Below are 26,005 nucleotides of genomic sequence, written 5' to 3' on the forward strand. Positions count from 1 at the left end.
CCCCCTGTCTTTCTGTCTCTCCACTGTCTTTCTCTCTCCCCCTGTCTTTCTCTCCCCCTGTCTTTCTCTCCCCCTGTCTTTCTCTCTCTCCCCCTGTCTTTTTGTCTCTCTCCGTCTTTCTCTCTCTCCCACTGTCTTTCTGTCTCTCCCCCTGTCTTTGTCTCTCCCCCTGTCTTTCTGTCTCTCCCCCTGTCTTTCTCTCTCTCCACTGTCTTTCTCTCTCCCCCTGTCTTTCTCTCCCCCTGTCTTTCTCTCCCCCTGTCTTTCTGTCTCTCCCCCTGTCTTTCTCTCCCCCTGTCTTTCTCTCTCTCCCCTTGTCTTTCTGTCTCTCCCCCTGTCTTTCTCTCTCTCCCCCTGTCTTTCTCTTTCTCCCCTGTCTTTCTGTCTCTCCCCCTGTCTTTCTCTCCCCCTGTCTTTCTCTCTCTCCCCCCTGTCTTTTGTCTCTCTCCATCTTTCTCTCTCTCCCACTGTCTTTCTCTTTCTCCCACTGTCTATCTGTCTCTCCCCCTGTCTTTCTGTCTCTCCCCTGTCTTTCGGTCTCTCCCCCTGTCTTTCTCTCTCCTCCCCTGTCTTTCTGTCTCTCCCCCTGTCTTTCTGTCTCTCCCCTGTCTTTCTGTCTCTCCCCCTGTCTTTCTGTCTCTCCCCTGTCTTTCTGTCTCTCCACTGTCTTTCTCTCTCCCCTGTCTTTCTCTCCCCTGTCTTTCTCTCCCCCTGTCTTTCTCTCTCTCCCCTGTCTTTCTGTCTCTCCCCCTGTCTTTCTCTCTCCCACTGTCTTTCTCTCCCCCTGTCTTTCCCCCCTGTCTTTCTCTCCCCTGTCTTTCTCCCCCCCCTGTCTTTTTGTCTCTCTCCGTCTTTCTCTCTCTCCACTGTCTTTCTGTCTCTCCCCCTGTCTTTGTCTCTCCCCCTGTCTTTCTGTCTCTCCCCCTGTCTTTCTCTCTCTCCACTGTCTTTCTCTCTCCCCCTGTCTTTCTCTCCCCCTGTCTTTCTCTCTCTCCCCTGTCTTTCTGTCTCTCCCCCTGTCTTTCTGTCTCTCCCCCTGTCTTTCTCTCTCTCCCCCTGTCTTTCTGTCTCTTCACTGTCTTTCTCTCTCCCCCTGTCTTTCTCTCCCTCTGTCTTTCTCTCTCTCCCCCTGTCTTTCTCTCTCTCCCCCTGTCTTTCTCTCTCCCCCTGTCTTTCTCTCTCTCCCCCTGTCTTTCTCTCTCTCCCCCTGTCTTTCTCTCTCTCCCCCTGTCTTTCTCTCTCTCCCCCTGTTTTTCTCTCTCCCCCTGTCTTTCTCTCCCCCTGTCTTTCTCTCTCTCCCCCTGTCTCTTTTTCTCTCTCCCCTGTCTCTTTTTCTCCCTCCTCCTGTCTTTCTGCCCCCCCCCTCTTTTTGTATCCCCCCTTGTCTTTCTGTCTCCACTGTCTCTTTCTGTCTCTCCTTCTGTCTTTCTGTCTCCACTGTCTCTTTCTCTCTCTCTCTCTGTCTTTCTGTCTCTCCCCCTCTCTTTTTCCTCGTCTTTCCATCTCCCCCTCTCTGTTTCACTCACCCCGTATTTCTTTCCCCCCTTCTCTTTGTCTATTTGTCCCACAGCCGGACCAATGAACACCACAGCCAGTGAGGGTATCTTCCTGTGGTGACTGCAGAGTCCAGGGTTTTCCCCTGTTGCATCTTCAGATCCACCACTCTGCTCTGCTCCCAAACCCCTCCACCAGTTTACATCCATCTCCCTCCTACCCTTCCTACCCCTCTGTACTTCCACCCCTGAACCTCCATCAGAGTAAAAAATGGACGACAGCTACGATAACAGGACTTCCTTAGTGAAGGGGGCCAAGGACATTGCCAAGGAGGCCAAGCGGCACGCCGTGAAAAAGGTCAACAAGGTCGTGGACAGCGCCACAGACGAGTACTCCCAGCGCAAATACAGCCGGTTTGAGGACGAGGTAGACGAGGGGGACGACTTTTACCATAATCCCCTGAGGCAGGACGGAGGCTACAATGACAATGACCAGGCCAGTGATGCCAGCGATGCCACAGAGGGCCATGATGATGAAGATGAGATTTACGAGGGGGAGTACCAGGGGATCCCAGCGGCTGGAGACAGGAAGGCCAGGGAGGGGCAGGTGGCTCTGGGGCAGCCCGTTACAGACAGCCTGAGAGAACGTAAGGAGCTGGAGAAGGAGAGGCAGGCGGACGAGGAAGAACTGGCCCAGCAGTATGAGCTGATCATCCAGGAGTGTGGCCATGGCAGGTTCCAGTGGCAGCTGTTCCTGGTGCTGGGCCTGGCCCTCATGTCGGATGGGGTGGAGGTGTTCGTGGTGGGGTTCGTTCTGCCCAGTGCCGAGACGGACATGTGTGCTCTGGGTGGCTCCAACTCCAGATCTGGATGGCTAGGTAAGGGGTTTGGCGTTTGGAGTGCGTGTGTGCATGTGTGTGTTCATTTGTGTGTAAAACATCAAATCAAACTTTACTGGCCACATACACATATTTAGCAGATGTTATTGCGGAATGCATGAGTGCTATAGCTGGTTTGTGTAAGAAGAAGACAGGATTAAATTACTGTTGTCCACCTAGACTAGGCTCAAATCCCTGTCATTCGCGTGAAGAACAGATGGAAATACAGGAGGTGGAGATTGGGGTACCTTGTGAGGCTGGTCATGGCTCACATCAACAGCATTATCCCGGAAACCCTAGACCCACTCCAATTCGCATACCGCCCAACAGATCCCCAGATGACATAATCTCAAATCGCACTCCCACTGTCCTTTCCCACCTGGACAAAAGGAACCCCTATGTGAGAGTGCTGTTCATTGACTACAGCTCAGCGTTCAACAACACAGTGCCCTCAAAGCTCATCACTAAGCTAAGGACCCTGGGACTAAACACCTCCCTCTGCAACTGGATCCTGGACTTCATGACGGGCCGACCCCAGGTGGTAAGAGTAGGCAACAACACATCTGCCACGCTGATCCTCAACCTCGGGGCCTCTCAGGGTGCATGCTTAGGTCCCTCCTGTACTTCCTGTTCACCCACGACTGCATGGCCAAGCAGGAATCCAACACCATCATTACATTTGATGACGGAGCTAGGAGTGTTGGATCCGTGTTGGATCAGACTAAAGGTGTGTCATCACAAGCCATCAGAGTGCACAGCTGAACATTGTATGCTGGAAAACACTCGGTTGGTTATTTTTTATTAAAACAAACCGCAATTCATTAAATACAAATACCAAACTTGTTTTTGTGTGGATTCTGCGACGCGGTTAGATTTTAAGAGCTAGGAAACACCGCTAACCATACAATAGTACTAAGTGGCTGTAGTACAAAAACACCGGTCGTCGTCGTGGGAAAGGCGCATTGTTAAAAACTTTTTGTTGACAACTGGCTGCAGTAAAGACCCAACCTGGATACCAAGGATATCCTGAGGAAAATCGACGACTATCAACAGCTTTACGCTATGGAGCAACAACATACTCCATCATGGAAAGATCTGGCTACCTCACAAAAGAACCAGACAAAAAACGAAAGACAGATTCATCTATTTACTTACCGTTGAAGTAGAGTGCTCTGGCTGGAATCCATGCATCACTGGACAAGTTGTGTGAGGAGGTAGCAGGGCTGAGGGGGAGTTTGGAGTTTAGCCAGAGTGAAATTCTCACGCTCCAAGGAGAAAACAAGGCACTCGCGGCCAAGGTAAAAATCCATGATTCCAACATGGATTGTCTACTCAGGGAAAACAGGGTGATGAGGGAGTCGCTACTAGACATACAAAGTCATGGCATGCGTGAAAGTCTAATATTTTCTGGGATTCCTGAGGACGCATCCAATAACCCAATAATCCAGAGGGCGCGATCAGAGAATTCATGCAATCCGCCTTGAAACTTCCTCTAGAGACTGTAAACAAGGTGGCTTTCCACCGAGTACAACAAGACCAAGGGTCCCCGACCGATCATCGCAAAATTTGAACACTACCAACAAAAGGAGCTGATTAATAGCACGGGAACGGAGCTTAAAGGGACCATATTCGGTCTCAATTACCAATTTCCACAGGGAGATAAACAGACTTTGCAAGAGGCTGTATCCTGTACAGAGGCAACAGAGGGAGAGGAGTAAGCGTGTCTTTCTCATTGTGGACAAACTCTTTATAGATGGACAGCTATTCCGAGACAGCTCCATAACACCATGGCTGTACTAAATTCTACAGGGGCTTCAGGTTAGAAAAAAAACACATATGGACTTATACATACACATACACTGTTGGTCTCACTCTCTCTTTCTCTCTTTTCTCTTCTCTTCTCTCACTCTCTCCCCTCTCTCTCTATAGTCAAGAACTGTTCTATAATTTAATGTTTCTTGTTTGTCTATATTTTCTATGTCTTTGTCTACATGTTTATATATGTTTACAATAAGCAAGGGGAAGATATCAGAATAGGGACATTGGGGAATAATAACATATTGTACGGGATACATTTGTGCTGTAGTGAAGCCATCTCTATTTTAAAAAAATACATGTTATTTCACCTTTATTTAACCAGGTAGGCTAGTTGAGAACAAGTTCTCATTTACAACTGCGACCTGGCCAAGATAAAGCATAGTAATTCAACACATACAACAACACAGAGTTACACACGGAATAAACAAAACATAGTCAATAATACAGTAGAACAAAAGAAAACAAAAAGTCTATATACAGTGAGTGCAAATCAGGTAAGATAAGGGAGGTAAGGCAATAAATAGGCCATGGTGGAGAAGTAAATACAATATAACAATTAAAAACTGGAATGGTAGATGTGCAGAAGATGAATGTGCAAGTAGAGATACTGGGGTGCAAAGGAGCAAGATAAATAAATACTGTATGGGGATGAGGTAGGTAGATAGATGGGCTGTTTACAGATGGGCTATGTACAGGTGCAGTGATCTGTGAGCTGCTCTGACAGCTGGTGCTTAAAGCTAGTGAGGGAGATATAAGTCTCCAGCTTCAGAGATTTTTGCAATTCATTCCAGTCATTGGCGGCAGAGAACTGGAAGGAAAGACGACCAAAGGAGGAATTGGCTTTGGGGGTGACCAGAGAGATATACCTGCTGGAGCGCGTTCTACGAGTGGGTGCTGCTATGGTGACCAGTGAGCTGAGATAAGGCGGGGATTTACCTAGCAGAGACTTGTAGATAACCTGTGGCCAGTGGGTTTGGCGACGAGTATGAAGCAAGGGCCAACCAACAAGAGCGTACAGGTTGCAATGGTGGGAAGTGTATGGGGCTTTGGTGACAAAACGGATGGCACTGTGATAGACTACATCCAGTTTGTTGAGTAGAGTGTTGGAGGCTATAGTAATGCAAGGTCTCTTTCATGATCATGTGAAACGTCAATTACTATGGAAATTCTGGGATGTGTTTTTCAATGATTTTAAAGGTAATTATGATTCAACTATGATGGTGATACGATATTGATTACAATTATCATGAATATTAAGGCTACACACTACATGTTACACACAGACACTCAACCATGCAAATTGGCGGGGTTATTATTTATTTGGCTATCACACATTAGTCTTACTCTTATACAGACATCGTACACACTCTCACTAAATCACATCCAATATCATACACATCAACCTACTCAGATTTACTACACACATAATATCTTGTCTCAATGTTCTAATATCTGTGGCATTGGCTCACAGGCAAAACAGGCAAGAGAATAAAACAAACATTGCTAGAACCTATTTCTTGAAATCTAAATATCAGACATTTAAAAGCTCTACTTTTGACTGTCATAATACCTCTGATGGCAATAACTTTACAAGCACTAATTGTGGTCAATTTAGACTGAGAATAGTATCTAGTTATGGTAAGTTGGAATAAAAGGTTATAAACAAAGGTTAAAAAAGTTTGAATAGGAGAAAGAATTCGATCGGATCATCTAATTGGCCTTCACATAACTCTTATAGAATTTCCACGTGGACATTGGAAATTGAAACAGAGTTTACTGTAGGAAAACCTATTTTTAACTAAGACAAAATTATTTATGACTGAATTGTTCCAATATAATATAGGTTCAGCAAATCCCTTTATTGTTTGGTATACCTTTAAATGTACATTCTGTCACGTTCTGACCTTAGTTCCTTTGTTTTGCCTTTGTTTTAGTATGGAATTGGGGTGGGCAGTCTATGTTATTTTTTCTATAATTTGGGATTTCTGTATTTGGGCTGGTATGGTTCTCAATCAGAGGCAGCTGTCATTCCTTGTCCCTGATTGAGAACCATACTTAGGTAGCCTGGTGCCATGAAGCCGGCTCAGCGCATCTGGTCTCCAGTGCGTCTCCCTGGGCCGGGGTACATGACACCAGCCCTACGCATGGTGACCCCGGTTCGCCAGCACAGCCCAGTGCGGTCTATTCCACCTTGCCGCATTGGCCTGGCTACGGGGAGTATCCAGCCAGGTAGGGTTGTGCAGGCTCGGTGCCCGAGACCTCCAGTACGCCTCCACGGTCCGGTCTATCCGGTGCCTCCTCCATGCACCAGGCCTCCGGTGGCAGCCCCCGCACCAGGCTGTCTCTTCGTCTCCTCCCTACAGGTGCTCCCGCCTGTCCAGCGCTGCCAGAGTCTCCCGTCTGTCCTGAGCTGCCAGAGTCTCCCGTCTGTCCTGAGCTGCCAGAGTCTCCCGTCTGTCCTGAGCTGCCAGAGTCTCCCGTCTGTCCTGAGCTGCCAGAGTCTCCCGTCTGTCCTGAGCTGCCAGAGTCTCCCGTCTGTCCTGAGCTGCCAGAGTCTCCCGTCTGTCCTGAGCTGCCAGAGTCTCCCGTCTGTCCTGAGCAGCCAGAGTCGCCCGCCAGTCAGGAGCTGCCAGAGTCACCCGCCAGTCAGGAGCTGCCAGAGTCACCCGCCAGTCAGGAGCTGCCAGAGCTGCCGGTCAGTCAGAAGCTGCCAGAGCCGCCGGTCAGTCAGGAGCTGCCAGGGCCGCCGGTCAGTCAGGAGCTGCCAGAGCCGCCTGTCAGTCAGGAGCTGCCAGAGCCATCCGTTACTCCGGTGCTGCCGGAATGGCGCTGACGGAATCCCCTATAGGTTCCGGTTTTGAGTTGGGGTGGGAAGTCTATGTTCTTTTTTCTATAATTTGGGATTTCTGTGTTTGGCCTGGTATGGTTCTCAATCAGAGGTAGCTGTCATTCATTGTCCCTGATTGAGAATCATACTTAGGTAGCCTGGTTTCACCTTTGAGTTGTGGGTGATTATTTTCTGTTCTGTGTTTTGTGCATTCACCACACTGTTCCGTTTCATTCGTTGTCGCTTTATTGTTTTCTGTTGAGTGTTCATTTATTCTATTTATTCTAACATACCCTCGTAAAACTGACCATCCTACCGATCCTCGACTTCTGCCATGTCATTTACAAAATAGCCTCCAATACCCTACTCAATAAATTGGATGCAGTCTATCACAGTGCAATTTGTTTTGTCACCAAAGCCCCATATACTACCCACCATTGCAACCTGTACGCTCTCGTTGGCTGGCCCTCACTTCATACTAATCGCCAAACCCACTGGCTCCAGGTCATCTACAAGACCCTGCTAGGTAAAGTCCCCCCTTATCTCAGCTCGCTGGTCACCATAGCAGCACTTACCTGTAGCACACGCTCCAGCAGGTATATCTCTCTAGTCACCCCCAAAACCAATTATTCCTTTGGCCGCCTCTCCTTCCAGTTCTCTGCTGCCAATGACTGAAATGAACTACAAAAATCTCTGAAACTGGAAACACATCTCCCTCACTAGCTTTAAGCACCAGCTGTCAGAGCAGCTCACAGATTACTGCACCTGTACATAGCCCATCTATAATTTAGCCCAAACAACTACCCCTTCCCCTACTGTATTTATTTATTTTGCTCCTTTGCACCCAATTATTTCTATCTCTACCTTGCACATTCTTCCACTGCAAATCTACCATTCCAGTATTTTACTTGCTATATTGTATTTACTTTACCAACATGGCCTTTCTTTTGCCTTTACCTCCCTTATCTCACCTCATTTGCTCACATCGTATATAGACTTATTTTTCTACTGTATTATTGACTGTATGTTTGTTTTACTCCATGTGTAACTCTGTGTTGTTGTATGTGTCGAACTGCTTTGCTTTATCTTGGCCAGGTCGCAATTGTAAATGAGAACTTGTTCTCAACTTGCCTGCCTGGGTAATAAAGGTGAAATAAATCAAATCAAATAAATTAGAGGATTAGAAATCCAAGGCTTAAAAACAAAGGTGTCCATATATGCCGATGACTCAAGTTTTATATCAAGTCCGCAAGCTAGATCCCTGCAATGTCTCATTGAAGATCTAGATGACTTTTCTGTGCTCTCTGGACTAAAACCTCATTTTATTAAGTGTACAATATAACGTATTGGATCTTTAAAAAATACAACTTCTACATTACCCTGCAGTTTACCTATAAAATGGGCTAGTGGTGAAGTAGACATAGTTGGTATTCATATCACAAAATATATAAATAATCTCTCCACAATGAATTTCAATAGAAAACTTGTAAAAGTAGACAAGGTCCTGCAACCATGGAGAGGTCTATTTATGGAAAAATTGCCCTGATTAACTCCATAGTCATATGTCAGTTTATTCACTTACTTATGGTGCTCCTGATGATTTGTTTTCCAAATCATATGATCCAAAAAATATTTTGATTTATCTGGGACACTAAACCAGACAAAATAAAGCGACTGTACCATACTGATTGCAAAATAGTTGGGAAGAGATTTTTGATGTACCGATTCCATGGTACAAGGTGTATGAGTTGATATATAAAACAATGCAAGACAATATAAAACAATGCAAGATTCAAGACTTGCTTTTCAGCTAAAATTATTATATAGAATTATTGCCACCAACAAAATGTTGAATATATGGGGCATAAAATCATCGAAGCTCTGCAGATTTTGTTGTGAGGATACAGAATCAATAGACCATTTATTTTGGTACTATTTTGTCATTTTCATCCATTCCTGAACCTGAGACCAGAAACAGGTTCAGGAATGGCAGAAAATGCATAACATTGATCTAAAAATCTAAAACTGACCGTAGAAATAGTACTGTTAGTGAGACTGAAAAGACTTGGCATGGGTCCCCAGATCTTCAAAACGTTCTACAGCTGCACCATTGAGAGCATCCTGACCGGTTGCATCACCGCCTGGTATGGCAACTGCTCAGCATATGAACGTAAGGCACTACAGAGGGTAGTGCGTACAGGCCAAGCTCCCACTTTGTTTTTACACTGCTGCTACTCGCTGTTTATTGTCTACGCATAGTCACTTTACCCCTACCTACATGTACAAATGATCTTGACTAACCTGTACCCCTCACATTGACTCGGTACCGGTACCCCTTGTATATAGCCTCATTATTGTTATTTTATTGTGTTAAAAATATATACATACTTTAGTTTATTTAATAAATATTTTCTTAACTCTATTTCTTGAACTGCATTGTTGGTTAAGGGCTTGTAAGAAAGCATTTCACGATAGGTCCACACCTGTTGTATTCGGTGCATGTGACAAATAACATTTGATTCGATTTGATTAGAGTACAATGTAAAGGCATCCGCATAAATTGGTTCGGTTTGCTCCTAGCAGATCTCAGCTAGGCAAAGCGACCGTCTGTGCTCTCATACTCCCTAAAGACCTTCGCTTGGAAATGAGAAAAGAAAGGGCAATATTACTGTTGCTTGTCCCTCTTGATTAAACAGACTACCCCTCTTGCCAATCGGGAGACTCTTGGGTATGTTGTGGTGGACTGTCATTACAATTGCTTTTCGGGAACCTGGTAAAATTATTAAATCATTGTCAGCATGTAGTCAAAGCTTTAACTAATTTCCGAGCTAACTGGTGCTCTCCAATCATTTCCTGATATCGACAGCAGATGGGTGTTGTATTCATGACATTGATTACTTAGCTAGCTAATATACATTTTAAGAAAACAAGTGATATTAAGTGGCTTGTTTTGGTGGTCAATGAGACAGAGAGCTAACTTAGCTAACCAGTTGAGCAAGAAAACAATGTAACAAAACTATAATTTAGGATTTGGAAAATATTCAAAGAAAATTTGTCCTTGGTGTCGGACTCGACAGTTGCTATCCATTGGAGCTGTTTGGCGCAGTATTTCTTGGTCGTCACTAGTTACAACAGCCACAGAGTCATAAATCCTGCCTATTTCTAAATGTCCCTTCTTAAAATATGATTTTAAACCTAACCGTAATCACACTGCTAACCTTATGTCTAACACAAACCTTAAATTAAGACCAAATAACAAATTGTAGTTTTCATAAATTATTTAGGATATAGCCAAAATTGACTTTTGGCTGTGCTATCTAATGGAAACCGTATTTCTCAAGTAAATAAATGTGCATGAAAACTAGTCTACTCTCGTTGAATGACAACAAAACCTTCATGGTCCTACTCCTTTCAGAAGTAGTTCTGTTGACCAGTCACCGACGAAAGGGCGTAGACTTCGGCAACCAAACTTCGACTTGCCTAAAAAAGCACCAAAACCAACAAAAACGTCACAAAATGTTGTCATAATATATGCGCAAACTGTTTCGACTTTGTATAAAAAGTACTCAATTGTCAAACTTGAGTAAAAGTAAAGAAACCTTTAGAAAATGACTCAAGTAAAAGTGAAAGTCACGCAGTAAAATACTACTTGAGTTAAAGTTTAAAAGTATTTGGTTTTCAATGTACTTGGAACTGCTAAAATGTACTTAATTATCAAAAGTAAAAACCATTTAAAATTCCATATATTAAGCAAACCAGATGGCATAATTTCTTTATTGTTTTGACGGATAGCTAGTGTAACGGCTTTCCTCCTGGGAAGGAGAGGCGGACCAAAATGCAGAGTGGATATAGTTCATGTTTTTAATATAGGAAAACTCAACATGAACATAATACAAAACAATAAATGTGGCAAAACCGAAACAGCCCTATCTTTTTTAAATAAAAAAGTATTTATTATCTTCAATACCATTAATTCTTTACAACTCATGATTTACATACATACTCAAATAATGGTATTTTAATTAAACTAATTAAACTAAACATAAACCCCAAACAAAACCTCAGGGGAGCATCTTCCCTCCCAGTCACCCTACAAAATACCTTTCCCTATCTCCCCGTCCCTAATCTATCCCCTTACAAATCTAAATGACACCCAGCCCTAAACCCCCTTACACCTGTCCCGAGCATCATGCCGCCCCCACTTCCTCTCCTCCCTCTTCATCCTCCCCTCAAATCTCCTTCCACCCTCCTCACTATCCCTTCCACCCCCAATCTCGCCCTGTCTTCACTATGTTCTGCCTTGCTTCCCACAGCCTCCGTTTAAAGAGACTCATGAAAAGCCAGAGCAGAAACCTGTCCCTATCCGTCCCTCTCGCTCTCCCTACACCTCTCTCTAACCTGGCCCACGTCAATACAAAATCCCCCTTACCAAACCTAACAACACCCGTGCCCTAGCCCATACTACTCCGGCAAAGGCACAGTCCCAAAAGACATGGCGCACAGTCTCCTCCCTGCCACAAGAGGATCTTGGACAGATGGGGGATTGCACCAAACTATACCGGTACATGATGGAACATACCGGCAAGCACTTATGGAGGCTCAACCAATTCAGGTCCTTGAGCCTATTGTCCAGACCCTGCGCCTGCACTCCCTCCCAGACCGCTTCCAAGATGCCCACTACAGGCGCCTCGAGGACCCGTGTTAGACCACACCATTACGCTTCTCGCCTGATATGAGAAGAACACCCGCAGGAGGTAACCGGACGGGTGTATCACTGGCTGAGCAAGCTCCGTTAACAAGAAAGAAACAAAAATTGTGTCCAGCTTGAGAGGGAAATGTGGTACCCCCTACCTCCCTCCTCGATGGGACAGATCATGCGTGCCCTGGCGACCCACTCGCACCTGCCACTCCACATAAACTGAAACACAAGCCTCACTAGAGGCCTCCTCAGACAAGCCGGCAATGGGTAGATGTACGCCAAATACAAAAGAGACTGCAACACATCCACCTTTAGGAACAGGACTTTGCCCATAAAAGACAAATACCTAGCCTTCGACATTGCTCGTTTCCTCTGTACCACTGCAATACGCATGTTCCAGTAATGGCAGCCCCCAGAGGCTCCATGTACAGAACGAAGAGGAGAGCCGAGAGTGGGCACCACTGCCTGACCCCAGACGAGAGGTCAAAAACGTCACCCAAGTGACTATTTACACTAACTCGGCACCCCGCTCCGACATATAATGTACGAATCCATCCTATGAACTTTTCCCCAAATCCTAATCGACCTAACACTCGGAATAAAAATGATCTATTCACGCGATCAAAGGCTTTCACCTGATCTAGCGCTGCTACCATTAAAGGCAGTCCTCTATCTTCAACCCAAGCGATGGAGTCCCTGATTAACTGTAGGTTCCATCTAATAGAGCGGCCCTCTACCCCGCACGTCTGATCCTCATGGACGAAGTAGGGAAGGGCTGTGCGCAACCGGTCTGCTAAAACCTTTGCAAGTAGCTTGTAATCTACACACAGCATGGTCAACGGCCGCCAGTTGCCAAGGTCTGTTACTTCCCCTTCTTATATAAAAGTGACAGCACACCAACAGCCATTGATCCCCCGGGACCCCCGTCTCAAGGATGGCCTTCAAGACTTCGAGGGCCACTGGTCCAAGTATACCCCAAAACTTGAGATAAAACTCAGCCGGCAGCCCATCCATCCCAGGCACCTTCCCTTTTCCCATCCTCCTAAGAGCGCTCTCAACCTCTTCTAGTGACATCTGGGCCTCCATCACTTCTCTAATGTCCTCCGGCAACCGCCTGGACAAGTGTTCTAAAAACACATTTCCCTGCTCTACATCTATTTCCCTTTCCTTAAATAAACCTTGGAAATTATCAGTTGTCACCCTGACCATATCCTCTGGTTCTCTAACTATACTACCATTTTCTTCCCTAACACCATGCATTACCTTCCTACTCTGTCTTGCCATAACCAACTTAAAGAACATAGCAGAACAAGTCTCATTATGTTCTAGAAAGCCACTATGCGCACGCTCCAGGAAAGCTCGAACCTTCCGCTCCTGCAACTCCCTGAGCTGCGCCTTTAGGGTTGCGGATCTCTCCCAGTCAAACGACCCGCCGAGGTTGCCTGCCTCGTATTCGAGTTCAATTAACCTTTGGATACGATCCACCTCCCTCCTCTCCTCCCTTTTTTTCCTCTTGCAATACCCTATTATAAAAGCCCTAATCCTCACCTTAACTAATTCCCACCACTCTAACACCCCCTCGCACATGGACCGGAGGCCCTCAAGCCTCCAAAAGAAACCATAAAACCCGTCAACAAAAGCCTGCTCCTCCAGCACATCCCGATCTAGCTTCCAGTACCCCCTACCAAAGAGGCAGACTGGCGACCCCACCTGCAGGAGCACCCCGTCGTGATCCGAAAAGAAAACAGGCAACAGCCGCCCAGACAACTTACCCAAAGACATGGGTACAAAAATATAGTCGAGCCTCCGCTCAACCCCCCTGGAGTTGCGCCATGTAGGACCGTCCATTTTCGGAGTAGTGTGCAGACCACCATCTACCAGACCATGGCAAGCCATTAGCCTGGCAATGGCGCCCGCACTGCTCCACCACTCCTCCCTCGCTTTCTTCTCTCTCATGCTCCTCCACTCGGTTGCCTTCTTCCGCCGCTTTTCCTGGTTCTCCTACTCCCGTGCCTACAGTTTCCTTCTCTCTTCCATCCGCCGCTTCTTGCTCCTCCTCCTTCCTTGTGGCCTTCCCCTCTGGACCTGTACTCTGGTCATGAGGCGTGCTTCCTTCCCCTTCTCTTCTTTCCCCATCCCCCGCCCCTGCTCCCCCCCAGCCGCAGACGCATATGACCTCTGACGGGCCGGGCACCCCCGCAACAGGTGTGCTGACGAGCCACACCCATGGCACGTCTTAGGCTTGTCACAATCCCTCGCCTCGTGATCCTCAGATGCACAAAATCTGCATTTTCTTGTACTGCACGAGGCGAATATGTGACCGTAGGCCATACAGCACCTGCAAAATGGGGGCTGACGTGCATAAAACAACATCCCCCTGTCAGCCCCTAGGGAGAACATAGCAGGAGGATGGAGGTAGCCACCATGTCCCTTTGGGTCCTCTCTGAGGAGGGCCTGGAAGCCTCTCCTCCCATTCCAAAACCCAAGGGAGTCTTTGAGGTGCCTTGCTGAGGAGACGTTATCCATGTATCTCCCCAGAAAAGCCCTCACCTCTTCGTCCTTAACGTAAGGGTTGTAAATGTTGACAGTTACAACCCTAAAGTTATTCTTCGCCAGGCTTGTTATTTCGTAGTGGCACATCGGCCTCTCACCTCCCACTGCTCTTGCCCTTCTCAGGATATCATCGTGTTTTTCCTCTGTATATAGTGCCACGTCGTATGCTCCCTCCAACGAGTTGCCTTGGAAACAAAACACGTCCTTCACCGTCAGCTTTAGAATCCCCATCAATATTATCCTTCCAAAAGATTCCCGTCCTAAAGGCTCCAACTCCTTTTCCTTCCAAGCAAACCGAATCGTGTTGGCCAGCCCAATCCCAGGGACCGACCGTGTTGATGTATTTAGCACCATCTCCGCAAGGAGAATGGCGCTCGTTCTCTTCACTTCCAAAACAAGGAAAAAAGAAAAACCAAAGTGACCGAGCCTATCTGGTGAAACGACACAGAGACAGGAACAATCACCCACCAAACCCAACACAAAACAGGCTACCTAAATATGGTTCCCAATCAGAGACAATGACTAACACCTGCCTCTGATTGAGAACCATATCAGGCCCAAACACAGAAACAGACAAACTAGACATCCAACATAGAATGCCCACTCAGATCACACCCTGACCAAACAAAACATAGAAACATACAAAGCATACTATGGTCAGGGTGTGACAGCTAGGGGCACACTCCAGCAGACATAATTTTAAAATTTAAGCATTTGTGTTTAGTGAGCCCACCAGTTCAGAGGCAGTAGGGATGGCCAGGGATGTTCTCTTGATAAGTGTGTGAATTTGACAATTTTCCTGTCAAAATGTAACGAGTACTTTTGGGTGTGAGGGAAAATGTATGGAGTAAAAAATTACATAATTTTCTTTAGGAATGTAGTGAAGTAAAAGTAAAAGTTGGCAAAAATATAAATAGTAAAGTAAAGTACAGATACTACCCAAAACGACTTAAGTAGTACTTTAAAGTATTTTTACTTAAGTACTTTACACCACTGCTGGGAAGCATACGGTAAGCTTGATGGTATGTTGATTTCTTTGCCCATGTTGAGGGACTAGTTTTCACAATGTGTTAACTTGGAGCCACGATAGTGCAAATGGTTGCAGGTCTGTAATCCATCACTAGCAAGTCTGACATTACATGTGTGTCCAGGGGCTTTCTGTGTCATACTGTAAAAACATGGAATCAGTCAGCCCTCAACCCCCCTGCACAGTGAACCATAGCACTGCTACTTATGTTGCTCCATGCGCTGCTTCCCCTTATTCATCCCGCATTGTTGGGAAGGGCATGTATGGAAGCATTTCACTGTAATTCTACACCTGTTGTTTACGAAGCATGTGACAAATACAATTTGATTTGCTCAATCATGTCCCCTCTTTATCCATCTCTATCTCTTTCTCTCTCTCTGTCTCTCTCTCTGTATCTCTCTCCTCTCACTCCTCTCTGATTACCTCGAGGCTCCTCCCCTGATGAGGTGACTTAGGCTGAACGTGATTGTGTTTGTGATTGTGTTTGTTTGGGTGTGTGTGTGTGTGTGGACACACTCCATGATTACTTTGACCTTGTTGGAATCCAATTGGGCTTTTACAGGATAATTATACTTAATTACAGTAAACAAATGGAAAAGAGGGTATGTGCTATACAGGTGCAGTGGTAATACTGTATCTATTCTACATTAAAAAGGTAAACTACATGTAACTTAATTGCTGTTGAATAGAGCTCAGTTATCCAAGCATAGGTGATATGTCTCTGTTAATGATGCTATGAGTATAGTCTCAAACTGCCAACTTACTGGTAGGCCAACACTTTTACTGCCTCACTATATCTAGGTATTTGTCTCTTTTCTGCAAAGCATAAATTGTACCTAAGATTCAAATACACTAAATCATTTGCAAAGGCCACAAATCCTTCTATTTCAAAAGCACCAACTAGTTGTTGGCGGTGTAAGCATATTTACTTACACATCTGTACATTCTGTATCAGTACAACATGGGTGTGATTTGGTGGTAAGTTAGTTACACTTGAGGAGACTTAGTTTCCATGCAGACAGATCTCAGGGAAACATGAATCACATCCCGCATCGCAGGGTGGTCAAACTGAGCCCAGAGTAAGTGAATAATGCAATATGAAAAACACAAAGGCCTGTACGGGATGCACAACAAATATTACAGAATTCAATTTGGACCTAACAAGATCCCACAGGAATCTTAACTGCTGCATGTGATTGAGGGAGGAATGAGAGGTTCTAGAGTGGGAGGTGAAAAGGAGAGAGAGAACAGTGAGCAAAAAGAGAAGGATAAAGGGGAGTGGCAGGAATGGCATTGAGTGAAGAGATAATGAAGAAAGAATGATATAGGGGAGGAGAAAGGAAGAGGAATAAATGGGATGGAGGGAGGGAAAAGTAAGTAACAGAGGAGAGGGAGAGGAGAGGGAGCAGATAGGGAGGGAGGGGGATGTGGGAGGAGAGGGAGCAGATAGGGAGGGAGGGGGATGTGGGAGGAGAGGGAGCAGATAGGGAGGGAGGGGGATGTGGGAGGAGAGGGAGCAGAGAGGGAGGGAGGGGATGTGGGAGGAGAGGGAGCAGAGAGGGAGGGAGGGGGATGTGGGAGGAGAGGGAGCAGATAGGGAGGGAGGGGGATGTGGGAGGAGAGGGAGAAGAGAGGGAGGGAGGGGGATGTGGGAGGAGAGGGAGCAGATAGGGAGGGAGGGAGATGTGGGAGGAGAGGGAGCAGAGAGGGAGGGAGGGGGGATGTGGGAGGAGAGGGAGCAGATAGGGAGGGAGGGGGATGTGGGAGGAGAGGGAGCAGATAGGGAGGGAGGGGGATGTGGGAGGAGAGGGAGCAGAGAGGGAGGAGTGAGAGCACAGATGGAAGGGGAGGAATGTGGGAGGAGAGGGAGCAGAGAGGGAAGGGGGATGTGGGAGGAAAGGGAGCAGAGAGGGAAGGGGGATGTGGGAGGAAAGGGAGCAGAGAGGGAAGGGTAATGTGGAAGGAAAGGGAGCGGAGAGGGAAGGGGCATGTGGTCGGAAAGGGAGCAGAGAGGGAAGGGGCATGTGGGAGGAAAGGGAGCAGAGAGGGAAGGGGGATGTGGGAGGAAAGGGAGCAGAGAGGGAAGGGGGATTGTGGAAGGAAAGGGAGCAGAGAGGGAAGAGGAATGTGGAAGGAAAGGGAGCGGAGAGGGAAGGGTGATGTGGGAGGAAAGGGAGCGGAGAGGGAAGGGTGATGTGGGAGGAGAGGGAGCAGAGAGGGAAGGGGGATGTGGGAGGAAAGGGAGCGGAGAGGGAAGGGGGATGTGGAAGGAAAGGGAGCGGAGGGGGAAGGGGGATGTGGGAGGAAAGGGAGCAGAGAGGGAAGGGGGCTGTGGAAGGAAAGGGAGCAGAGAGGGAAGGGGGATGTGGGAGGAAAGGGAGCAGAGAGGGAAGGAGGATGTGGAAGGAAAGGGAGCAGAGAGGGAAGGGGGATGTGGGAGGAAAGGGAGCGGAGAGGGAAGGGGGATGTGGGAGGAAAGGGAGCAGAGAGGGAAGGGGGATGTGGGAGGAAAGGGAGCAGAGAGGGAGAGCAAGAAGAAGGAGACTTATCTTCTAACACTTCATCTTATCACTTTCCACCTCCTTAGTTGTCCTCCTTTTCTCTTTCTGTAACTCTCTTTATTTTCTCACTCAATTTTTTCTTCGTTCTCCCCTTTTTTTAGTCTCTCTCATTCTCTCTTTGCATCTCACTCCCTCCCTAAAATCTGTTGATGGCGCTTGAGCAAGGCACTTAACCCTAATTTGCTCCAGGGGCACCATAGTAGTATGGCTGACCCAGTAAAACAACACATTTTACTACACCTATCTGGTGTATGTGACAATCAAATATATTTTTTAATCTCTCTCCCTGTCTCTGTCTCTCTGTCTATGGTAGCTAGCTGGCAGGCTGTGAGTATCTGCATGGTCCAGGCCAGGGGCAGCTGAGCATGGCTAAACTGCAGTGAGATCGCAGTGCCACTGCAGAGATTACACTACACACTACTAGCGCAGAGAGAGTGTGTGAGGGAGAGCGTGTGTGTGTGTGTGTGTGTGAGAGAGAGTGTGTGCGGCTCACAGAGAACCTGCAGCCACCACCAATATCAGTGTAATAGTGCTGTCTTATCGAGCGCTCATTGAATCAAAATACTTCATGTCTATCTATTCATTACCCTTAATGCAAGGAAGCTTAGACGCATTACTGAGCTGAATGAGATTTCCCATTTTGCTTGCACTCCTAGACCAAGATAAGTATACTTTCATAAAGATTTGATTGAAATCTTTGCTACCAACCAAAATCAGTCAGAGCCCCAATCTTTCTTTCTGCGGGGGTGGTGGTTTCCTTCCGGCAAAGAGGGGGCATGAAACCCATCAAGCCTGACATGATGTAGTACAAATGTGATTACATGCTGCTCAGTGTAAATGAGCTAAAGAGAGGAGAGGGAAGGAAAAGGAGAGGAGAGGAGAGGAGAGGAAAAGGAGAGGAGAGGAGAGGAGAGGAGAGGAGAGGAGAGGAGAGGAAAAGGAGAGGGAAGGAAAAGGAGAGGAGAGGAGAGGAAAAGGAGAGGGAAGGAAAAGGAGAGGAGAGGAGAGGAGAGGAGTGGAGAGGAGAGGAGAGGAGAGGAAAAGGAGAGGAGAGGAGAGGAGTGGAGAGGAGAGGAGAGGAGAGGAAAATGGGAAGAGAGGAGGAGAAGAAACGGAGAGCAGAGGTGAGGAAAAAGGAGAGGAGGAGATTGGAGGAGATGAGAGGGGAAGAATGGGAGGGGATGAAAGGAAAGAGGAAAGATGAGAATGAGGAGAGGAGGACACAAGCAGAAAAACAAGAGCGGGGAGAGAGAAGCACAGACAGAAAGAAAGCAGAGAGGAAATGAAAGATCAGAATAGAGGAGAAAAGAGATGAGAGAAGAGGTAAAGTGAGAGAATGAAACAGTGAAAGATACAGGGAATCACCCCACCGTTGTTCACAGTGACAGAGTTAGCTCCAGACAGGCATGCTGTGTCCTCTATATGCTGTATGAATAAAACAGAGCAAGCATTTTGTGTGGCACTGAAACAATTTGCCCCTCTAAGAGCGAAGAGCATCAAAGCGTGAAATCGGAAAAGAGGCCATGATGCAGCTGAGCGCTCTCACCACTCTCATGGGGCTCCTCAGGATCTGACAGCACAAACAACACCACCACCACCACACCAGTCACTAGGGTCTTCCTCTCTTTCTCCCTCCCTCTCCCCTCTCTCTCTCCTCTCCCTTTCTTCAACCCCTCTCACACTCTCTTTCTCTAAACTCCCCTCATCTCTTTCTCTATCTCTCACTCTCTTATTCTTCACTCCTTTCCTCTTTTTCAGATCTTCTGCTTCATTCTCCTCTCACTCTCACATTCTCCTCTCACACACAATTTTCTCCACCCTTTTCTATTTACTTACAGTATTCCCCTCTCATTCTCTATTTGCCCTTATCGCCTCCCCTTTACTCTTTTTCTTTCATCATCTCTCATCTTTCAGTGTCTAGTTTTCGAGAGCTGCTGAATTATGATACTTAACTGTGTGTTTGTGTGTGTGTTCTGCCGCACTGCTCAGCTCCAGCGCCTCTCCCTCTAGAGAGTGTGTTGGTGTGTGTCTGAGTGTTTGCTGAACTTCCCTGTTTTGGAAATGTGTTTGGACATATCTGGGATCTATGCTAGTGCTTTGGTGCAGTTCTGACTCAGGGTGTTTATTTGATGACGCTGTACCACAGAGTTTCGTTGCCATGCCATTCACCAGTCCCATTTCAAATACTGTGTATTCTCTTAGTTTGCTCCTAATATCTGCATGCTCCATTTTAGTTCAAACTTCCACACTGGTCCCAAATAATTGCAGTAGTGTGTGTGTTTTGCTGTCAAAGACTCAGCCTTGTTGCACCCTGTTGAAGAAACCCAATCACCCAGACAGTCAGTAGTTTCAGAGACCCTGTTCTCTTCTATCACCTCCTGCCTGGCCACAGATCACCTCATCATCACTACTCTCCTCTTTCACAGACTATCTTCCCCTACAGAAACAGACTCTCTCTCACCCTGTCCTTCCACTAGACATTCTAGATGTGACCTGTGTAGACATGCTGTCATCTATCTCTCCCTCCAGCAGGCCTCTGGGCCACAGCCTATACATTTAAATTGTGTTCACATGTGAATAGCCTTAGCTTTCCTCACTTTGCTTCTATATGGATGGTGAGGGGAAAGCCTGTGACAGAGGCTAACATGTGAATAGACCTGCCTGTCTGTTGGCCTGCAGGTTTGAATGAAGCCAAGCTAAATCAATGCATCAGCTGAGTTTGATAGTGAGGGAATTCCAGTTAATTTTAGTTACGAGTCTATGAGCTGCCTTACCATCTCTCTCTCTCTCTCTCTCTCTCTCTCTCTCTCTCTCTCTCTCTCTCTCTCTCTCTCTCTCTCTCTCTCTCAACACCTCCCCCTCTCTCTCTCAACACTTCCCCCCTCTCTCCAATGTCCCCTCTCTCTCTCGTCCCAACTAGTGAATCAGCCATGACAGGACAGGGAGTGGCTGAGATAATGGGGAGCACTAAGCCACTTTGACAAACAGGGCTGTCTGTCTCTAGGCTGGTCTTAATTGAGGGGTGAATGTCTATTTTGTCATATCTATTCCTGTATGTCATTTAGTATAGCAGCACTGTATAATATTTAGTAATAATGTGTCATACAGTTGAAGTCGGAAGTATACATACACATAGGTTGGAGTCATTAAAACTTGTTTTTCAACCACCCCACAAATCTCTTCTTAACAAACTATAGTTTTGGCAAGTCGGTGAGGACATCCACTCAGTGCTTGACATAGGTAATCTTTCCAACAATTATTAACAGATAGATTATTTCACTAATAATTCAAAGTATCACAATTCCAGTGGGTCAGAAGTTTACATACACTAAGTTGACTGTGCCTTTAAACAGCTTGGAAAATTCCAGAAAATTATATCATGGCTTTAGAAGCTTCTGATTGGCTAATTGACATCATTTTAGTCAATTGGAGGTGTACCTGTGGATGTACCTTCAAACTCAATGCTTCTTTGCTTGACATCATGGGAAAATCAAAAGAAATCCACCAAGACCTCAATAACAAATTGTAGACCTCCACAAGTCTGGTTCATCCTTGGGAGCAATTTCCAAATGCCTGAAGGTACCACATTCATCTGTACAAATAATAGTACGCAAGTATAAACACCGTGGGACCACGCAGCCGTCATACCGCTCAGGAAAGAGACGCATTCTGTTTCCTAGAGATGAACGGCCTTTGGTGCGAAAAGTGCAAATCAATCCCAGAACAACAGCAAAAGACCTTGTGAAGATGCTGGAGGAAACAGGTACAAAAGTATCTATATCCACAGTAAAATGAGTCCTATCTCGACATAACCTGAAAGTCCGCTCAGCAAGGAAGAAGCCACTGCCCCAAAACCACCATAAAAAAGCCAGACTACGGTTTGCAACTGCACATGGGGACAAAGATCGTACTTTTTGGTCTGATGAAACAAAAATAGAATGGTTTGGCCATAATGACCATTGTTATATTTGGAGGAAAAAGGGGGAGGCTTGCAAGCCGAAGAACACCATCCCAACCGTGAAACACGGGGGTGGCAGCATCATGTTGTGGGGTGCTTTGCTGCAGGAGGGACTGGTGCATTTCACAAAATAGATGGCTTCATGAGGGAGGAAAATGATGTGGATATATTGAAGCAACATCTCAAGACATCAGTCAGGAAGATAAAACTTTGTCGCAAATGGGTCTTCCAAATGGACAGTGACCCCAAGCATACTTCCAAAGTTGTGGCAAAATGGCTTAAGGACAACAAAGTCAAGGTATTGGAGTGGCCATCACAAAGCCCTGACCCCAATCATATAGAACATTTGTGGGCAGAACTGAAAAAGTGTGTGCGAGCAAGGAGGCCTACACCAGCTCTGTCAGGATGAAGGGGCCAAAATTCACACAACTTATTGTAGGAAACTTGTGGAAGGCTACCCAAAATGTTTGACTCAAGTTAAACAATTTAAAGGCAATGCTACCAAATACTAATTGAGTGTATGTAAACTTCTGACCCATGAGAATGTGATGAAATAAATTAAAGCTAAACATAAATCCTTCTCTCTACTATTATTCTGACATTTCACATTTTGAAAATAAAGTAGTGATCCTAACTGACCTAAGACAGGGAATTTCTCCTAGGATTAAATGTCAGGAATTGTGAAAAACTGAGTTTAAACGTATTTGGCTAAGGTGTACGTAAACTTCCGACTTCAACTGTATGTATGCAATGAAGATTCTTATCTTATGTAATGATTTTAAATGCACTAGTTTAAAAAAAAATGTATAATGTGTGACTAGTCCTTTTTCGATGCTCTGTCAATACTACTCCCAGTTTGCTGCAGTGTAACAATTGCTTGGGTTGGTCCAGGAGCAAACTGGCGCCTAGCAATGTGCCTGGTCATAAACAGAGCTTCAGGACAGTCAGGGGGATTGAACCTATAGTGTGTAGACTAGATTCTGCACAGTTAAATATAAATATATTGTCACGTTCGTTATAAGGATCAGACCAAGGCGCAGCGTGGTATGCATACATTCTTTATTATGTTTTTCCTATTATGTTGCATTACAACCTGCAATTTAAATGGATCTATATTTGGATTTCATGTAATGGACATACACAAAATAGTCCAAAATGGTCAAGTGTAATGAAAAAATAAAAAACCTTGAAGTGATGCGTGCATATGTATTCACCCCCTTTGCTATGAATCCCATAAATAAGATCTGGTACAACCAATTACCTTCAGATATCACATAATTAGTTAAATTAAGTCCACCTGTGTGCAATCTAAGTGTCACATGATCTGTCACAGGATTTCAGTATATATATACAGTGGGGAGAACAAGTATTTGATACACTGCCGATTTTGCAGGTTTTCCTACTTACAAAGCATGTAGAGGTCTGTAATTTTTATCATAGGTACACTTCAACTGTGAGAGATGGAATCTAAAACAAAAATCCAGAAAATCACATTGTATGATTTTTAAGTAATTAATTAGCATTTTATTGCATGACATAAGTATTTGATACATCAGAAAAGCAGAACTTAATATTAAAAGCAAGAACACAAACACCATCCAATCATGCTGTGGGGATGTTTTTCATCGCCAGGGACTGGGAAACTGGTCAGAATTGAAGGAATGATGGATGGCGCTAAATACAGGGAAATTCTTGAGGGAAACCTGTTTCAGTCTTCCAGAAATTTGAGACTGGGACAGAGGTTCACCTTCCAGCAGGGCAATAACCATAAGCATACTGCTAAAGCAACACTTGAATGGTTTAATGGGAAACATGTAAGTGTCTTGGAATGGCCTAGTCAAAGCCCAGACCTAAATTCAATTGAGAATCTGTGGTATGACTTAAAGATTGCTGTACACCAGCAGAACCCATCCATCTTGAAGGAGCTGGAGCAGTTTTGCCTTTAAGAATGGGCAAAAATCCCAGTGGCTAGATGTGCCAAGCTAATAGAGACATACCCCAAGAGACTTGAAGCTGGAATAAAAAATATTGACTTTGCGGGAGTGAATAGTTCACTCAAGTTCTCAGTTTCTTGTTTGTTTAACAATAAAAAATATTTTGTATCTTCAAAGTGGTAGGCATGTTGTGTAAATAAAATTATTCAAATCCCCCAGAAAATCAATTTTTATTCCACATTATACCATTTCCACATTATACCATTTCAACTCGGTGATACTGTAGATTTATTTTCTTCATGATTCACGTGTTCCTGTCACCAGTGCTGAGATAATCACAACTTCAGGTGCTGTGCAGTAAAACACACGGCGATCAACACATGAATGAGGTAATTGGATGTCCTTTAGGGGCTACTACACAGTATCATCAAGAGTCAACTGTTTTATTTATCTTACTGTTTTATAAGGTGTGCGTCCCACAACAATCAATCAATTAAATGTATTTATAAAGTCCTTCTTACACATGCTCATGTCACAAAGTGCTGGTCAGAAAGCCAGACTAAAACCCCAAACAGCAAGCAATGCAGGTGTAGAAGCATAAGCATGGTGGCTAGGAAAAACTCCCTAGAAAGGCCAGAACCTAGGAAGACACCTAAAGAGGAACTAGGCTATGAGGGGTGGCCAGTCCTCTTCTGTTTGTGCCGGGTGGAGATTATAACAGAACATGGCCAAGATGTTCAAATGTACATAGATGACCAGCAGGGTCAAATGATAATAATCACAGTGGTTGTAGAGGGTGCAACAGGTCAGCACCTAAGGAGTAAATGTCAATTGGCGTTTCATAGCCGATCATTGAGAGTATCTCTACCGCTCCTGCTGTCTCTAGAGAGTTGAAAACAGCAGGTCTGGGCCAGGTAGCACGTCCGGTGAACAGGTCAGGGTTCCATAGTCGTGTAACAGTATAACTTTAGACCGTCCCCTCGCCCATACCTGGGCGCGAACCAGGGACCCTCTGCACACATCAACAACAGTCACCCACGAAGCATTGTTACCCCTCGCTCCACAAAAGCCACGGCCCGGTTCCCCAGAGAAAGGGGAACTACTACTTCAAGGTCTCAGAGCAAGTGACGTCACCGATTGAAACACTATTTAGCACGCACCGCTAACTAAGCTAGCCGTTTCACATCCGTTACAGCCGCAGGCAGAACAGTTAAAACTGGAGCAGAAGCACGACCAGGTGGACTGGGGACAGCAAGGAGTCATCAGGCCAGGGAGTCCTGAGGCATGGTCCTATGGCTCAGGTCCTCCGAAAGAAAGAAAGACAGAAAGAAAGAAAGAAAGAAAGAAAGAAAGAAAGAAAGAAAGAAAGAAAGAAAGAAAGAGAAAAAGAGAGAGAATTAGAGAGAGCATGCTTAAATTCACCCAGGACACTGGATAAGACAGGAGAAATACTCCAAATATAACAGACTGACTCCAGCCCCCCGACACATAAGCTATTGCAGCATACATACTGGAGGCTGAGACAGGAGGGGTCAGGAGACACTGTGGCCCCGTCAGACGGTGGTTGGCTTCAAGATGGCCCGAATGGCTTGATGATTAGAAATTACCTCAGATGATGTCCCCATCTTTATTCCAAGATGGCGTAGCAGTGTGTTTTATTTTGTCCCGTCTGTTTTATCTTGTCCCGGCTGTTTTGGTTAGTGATTATTGTCTTATTTCACTGTAGAGCCCCCAGCCCTGCCCAATATGCCTTAGCCCTTTTGTCCCACCCCCCACACATGCGGTGACCTCACCTGGCTTGACTGGTGCCTCTAGAGACAAAACCTCTCTCATAGTCACTCAATGCCTAGGTTTACCTCCACTGTACTCACATCCTACCATACCCTTGTCTGAACATTATGCCTTGAATCTATTCTTCCACGTGCAGAAATCTGCTCCTTTTACTCTCTGTTCCGAACGCACTAGACGACCAGTTCTTATAGCCTTTACCTGTACCCTTATCCTACTCCTCTTCTGTTCCTCTGGTGATGTAGAGGTCAACCCAGGTCCTGTAGCCCCCAGCATCACTCCCATTCCCCAGGCTCTCTCATTTGTTGACTTCTGTAACCAAAAAAAGCCTTTGTTTCATGCAAGTTATCAGAAGCCTCCTCCCTAAGTTTGTTTATTCACTGCTTTAGCACACTCCTCCTTCCCTGATGTCCTAGCAGTGTCTGAATCCTGGCTTAGGAAGGTCACCAAAAATCCTGAAATTTCCAAC

The 26,005-nt window shown here is 45.7% G+C and overlaps 1 protein-coding gene across 6 annotated transcripts in view; it reads left to right on the forward strand.

The window, feature by feature from the left end:
* Nucleotides 1-26,005, forward strand: part of LOC118358435 (synaptic vesicle glycoprotein 2C-like) — a 73,214-nt gene that overhangs the window by 18,509 nt on the left and 28,700 nt on the right. For all 6 annotated transcript variants that reach the window (XM_052478963.1, XM_052478961.1, XM_052478962.1 and 3 more), the window contains exon 2: nucleotides 1,571-2,371. In XM_052478963.1, the coding sequence (XP_052334923.1) occupies nucleotides 1,765-2,371 (607 nt within the window). In that variant the 5' untranslated portion in view covers nucleotides 1,571-1,764. The remainder of the gene's footprint in view (nucleotides 1-1,570; nucleotides 2,372-26,005) is intronic.

The sequence above is a fragment of the Oncorhynchus keta genome, chromosome 25, assembly GCF_023373465.1.
Source record: "Oncorhynchus keta strain PuntledgeMale-10-30-2019 chromosome 25, Oket_V2, whole genome shotgun sequence".
Taxonomy (NCBI): Eukaryota; Metazoa; Chordata; class Actinopteri; order Salmoniformes; family Salmonidae; genus Oncorhynchus; species Oncorhynchus keta.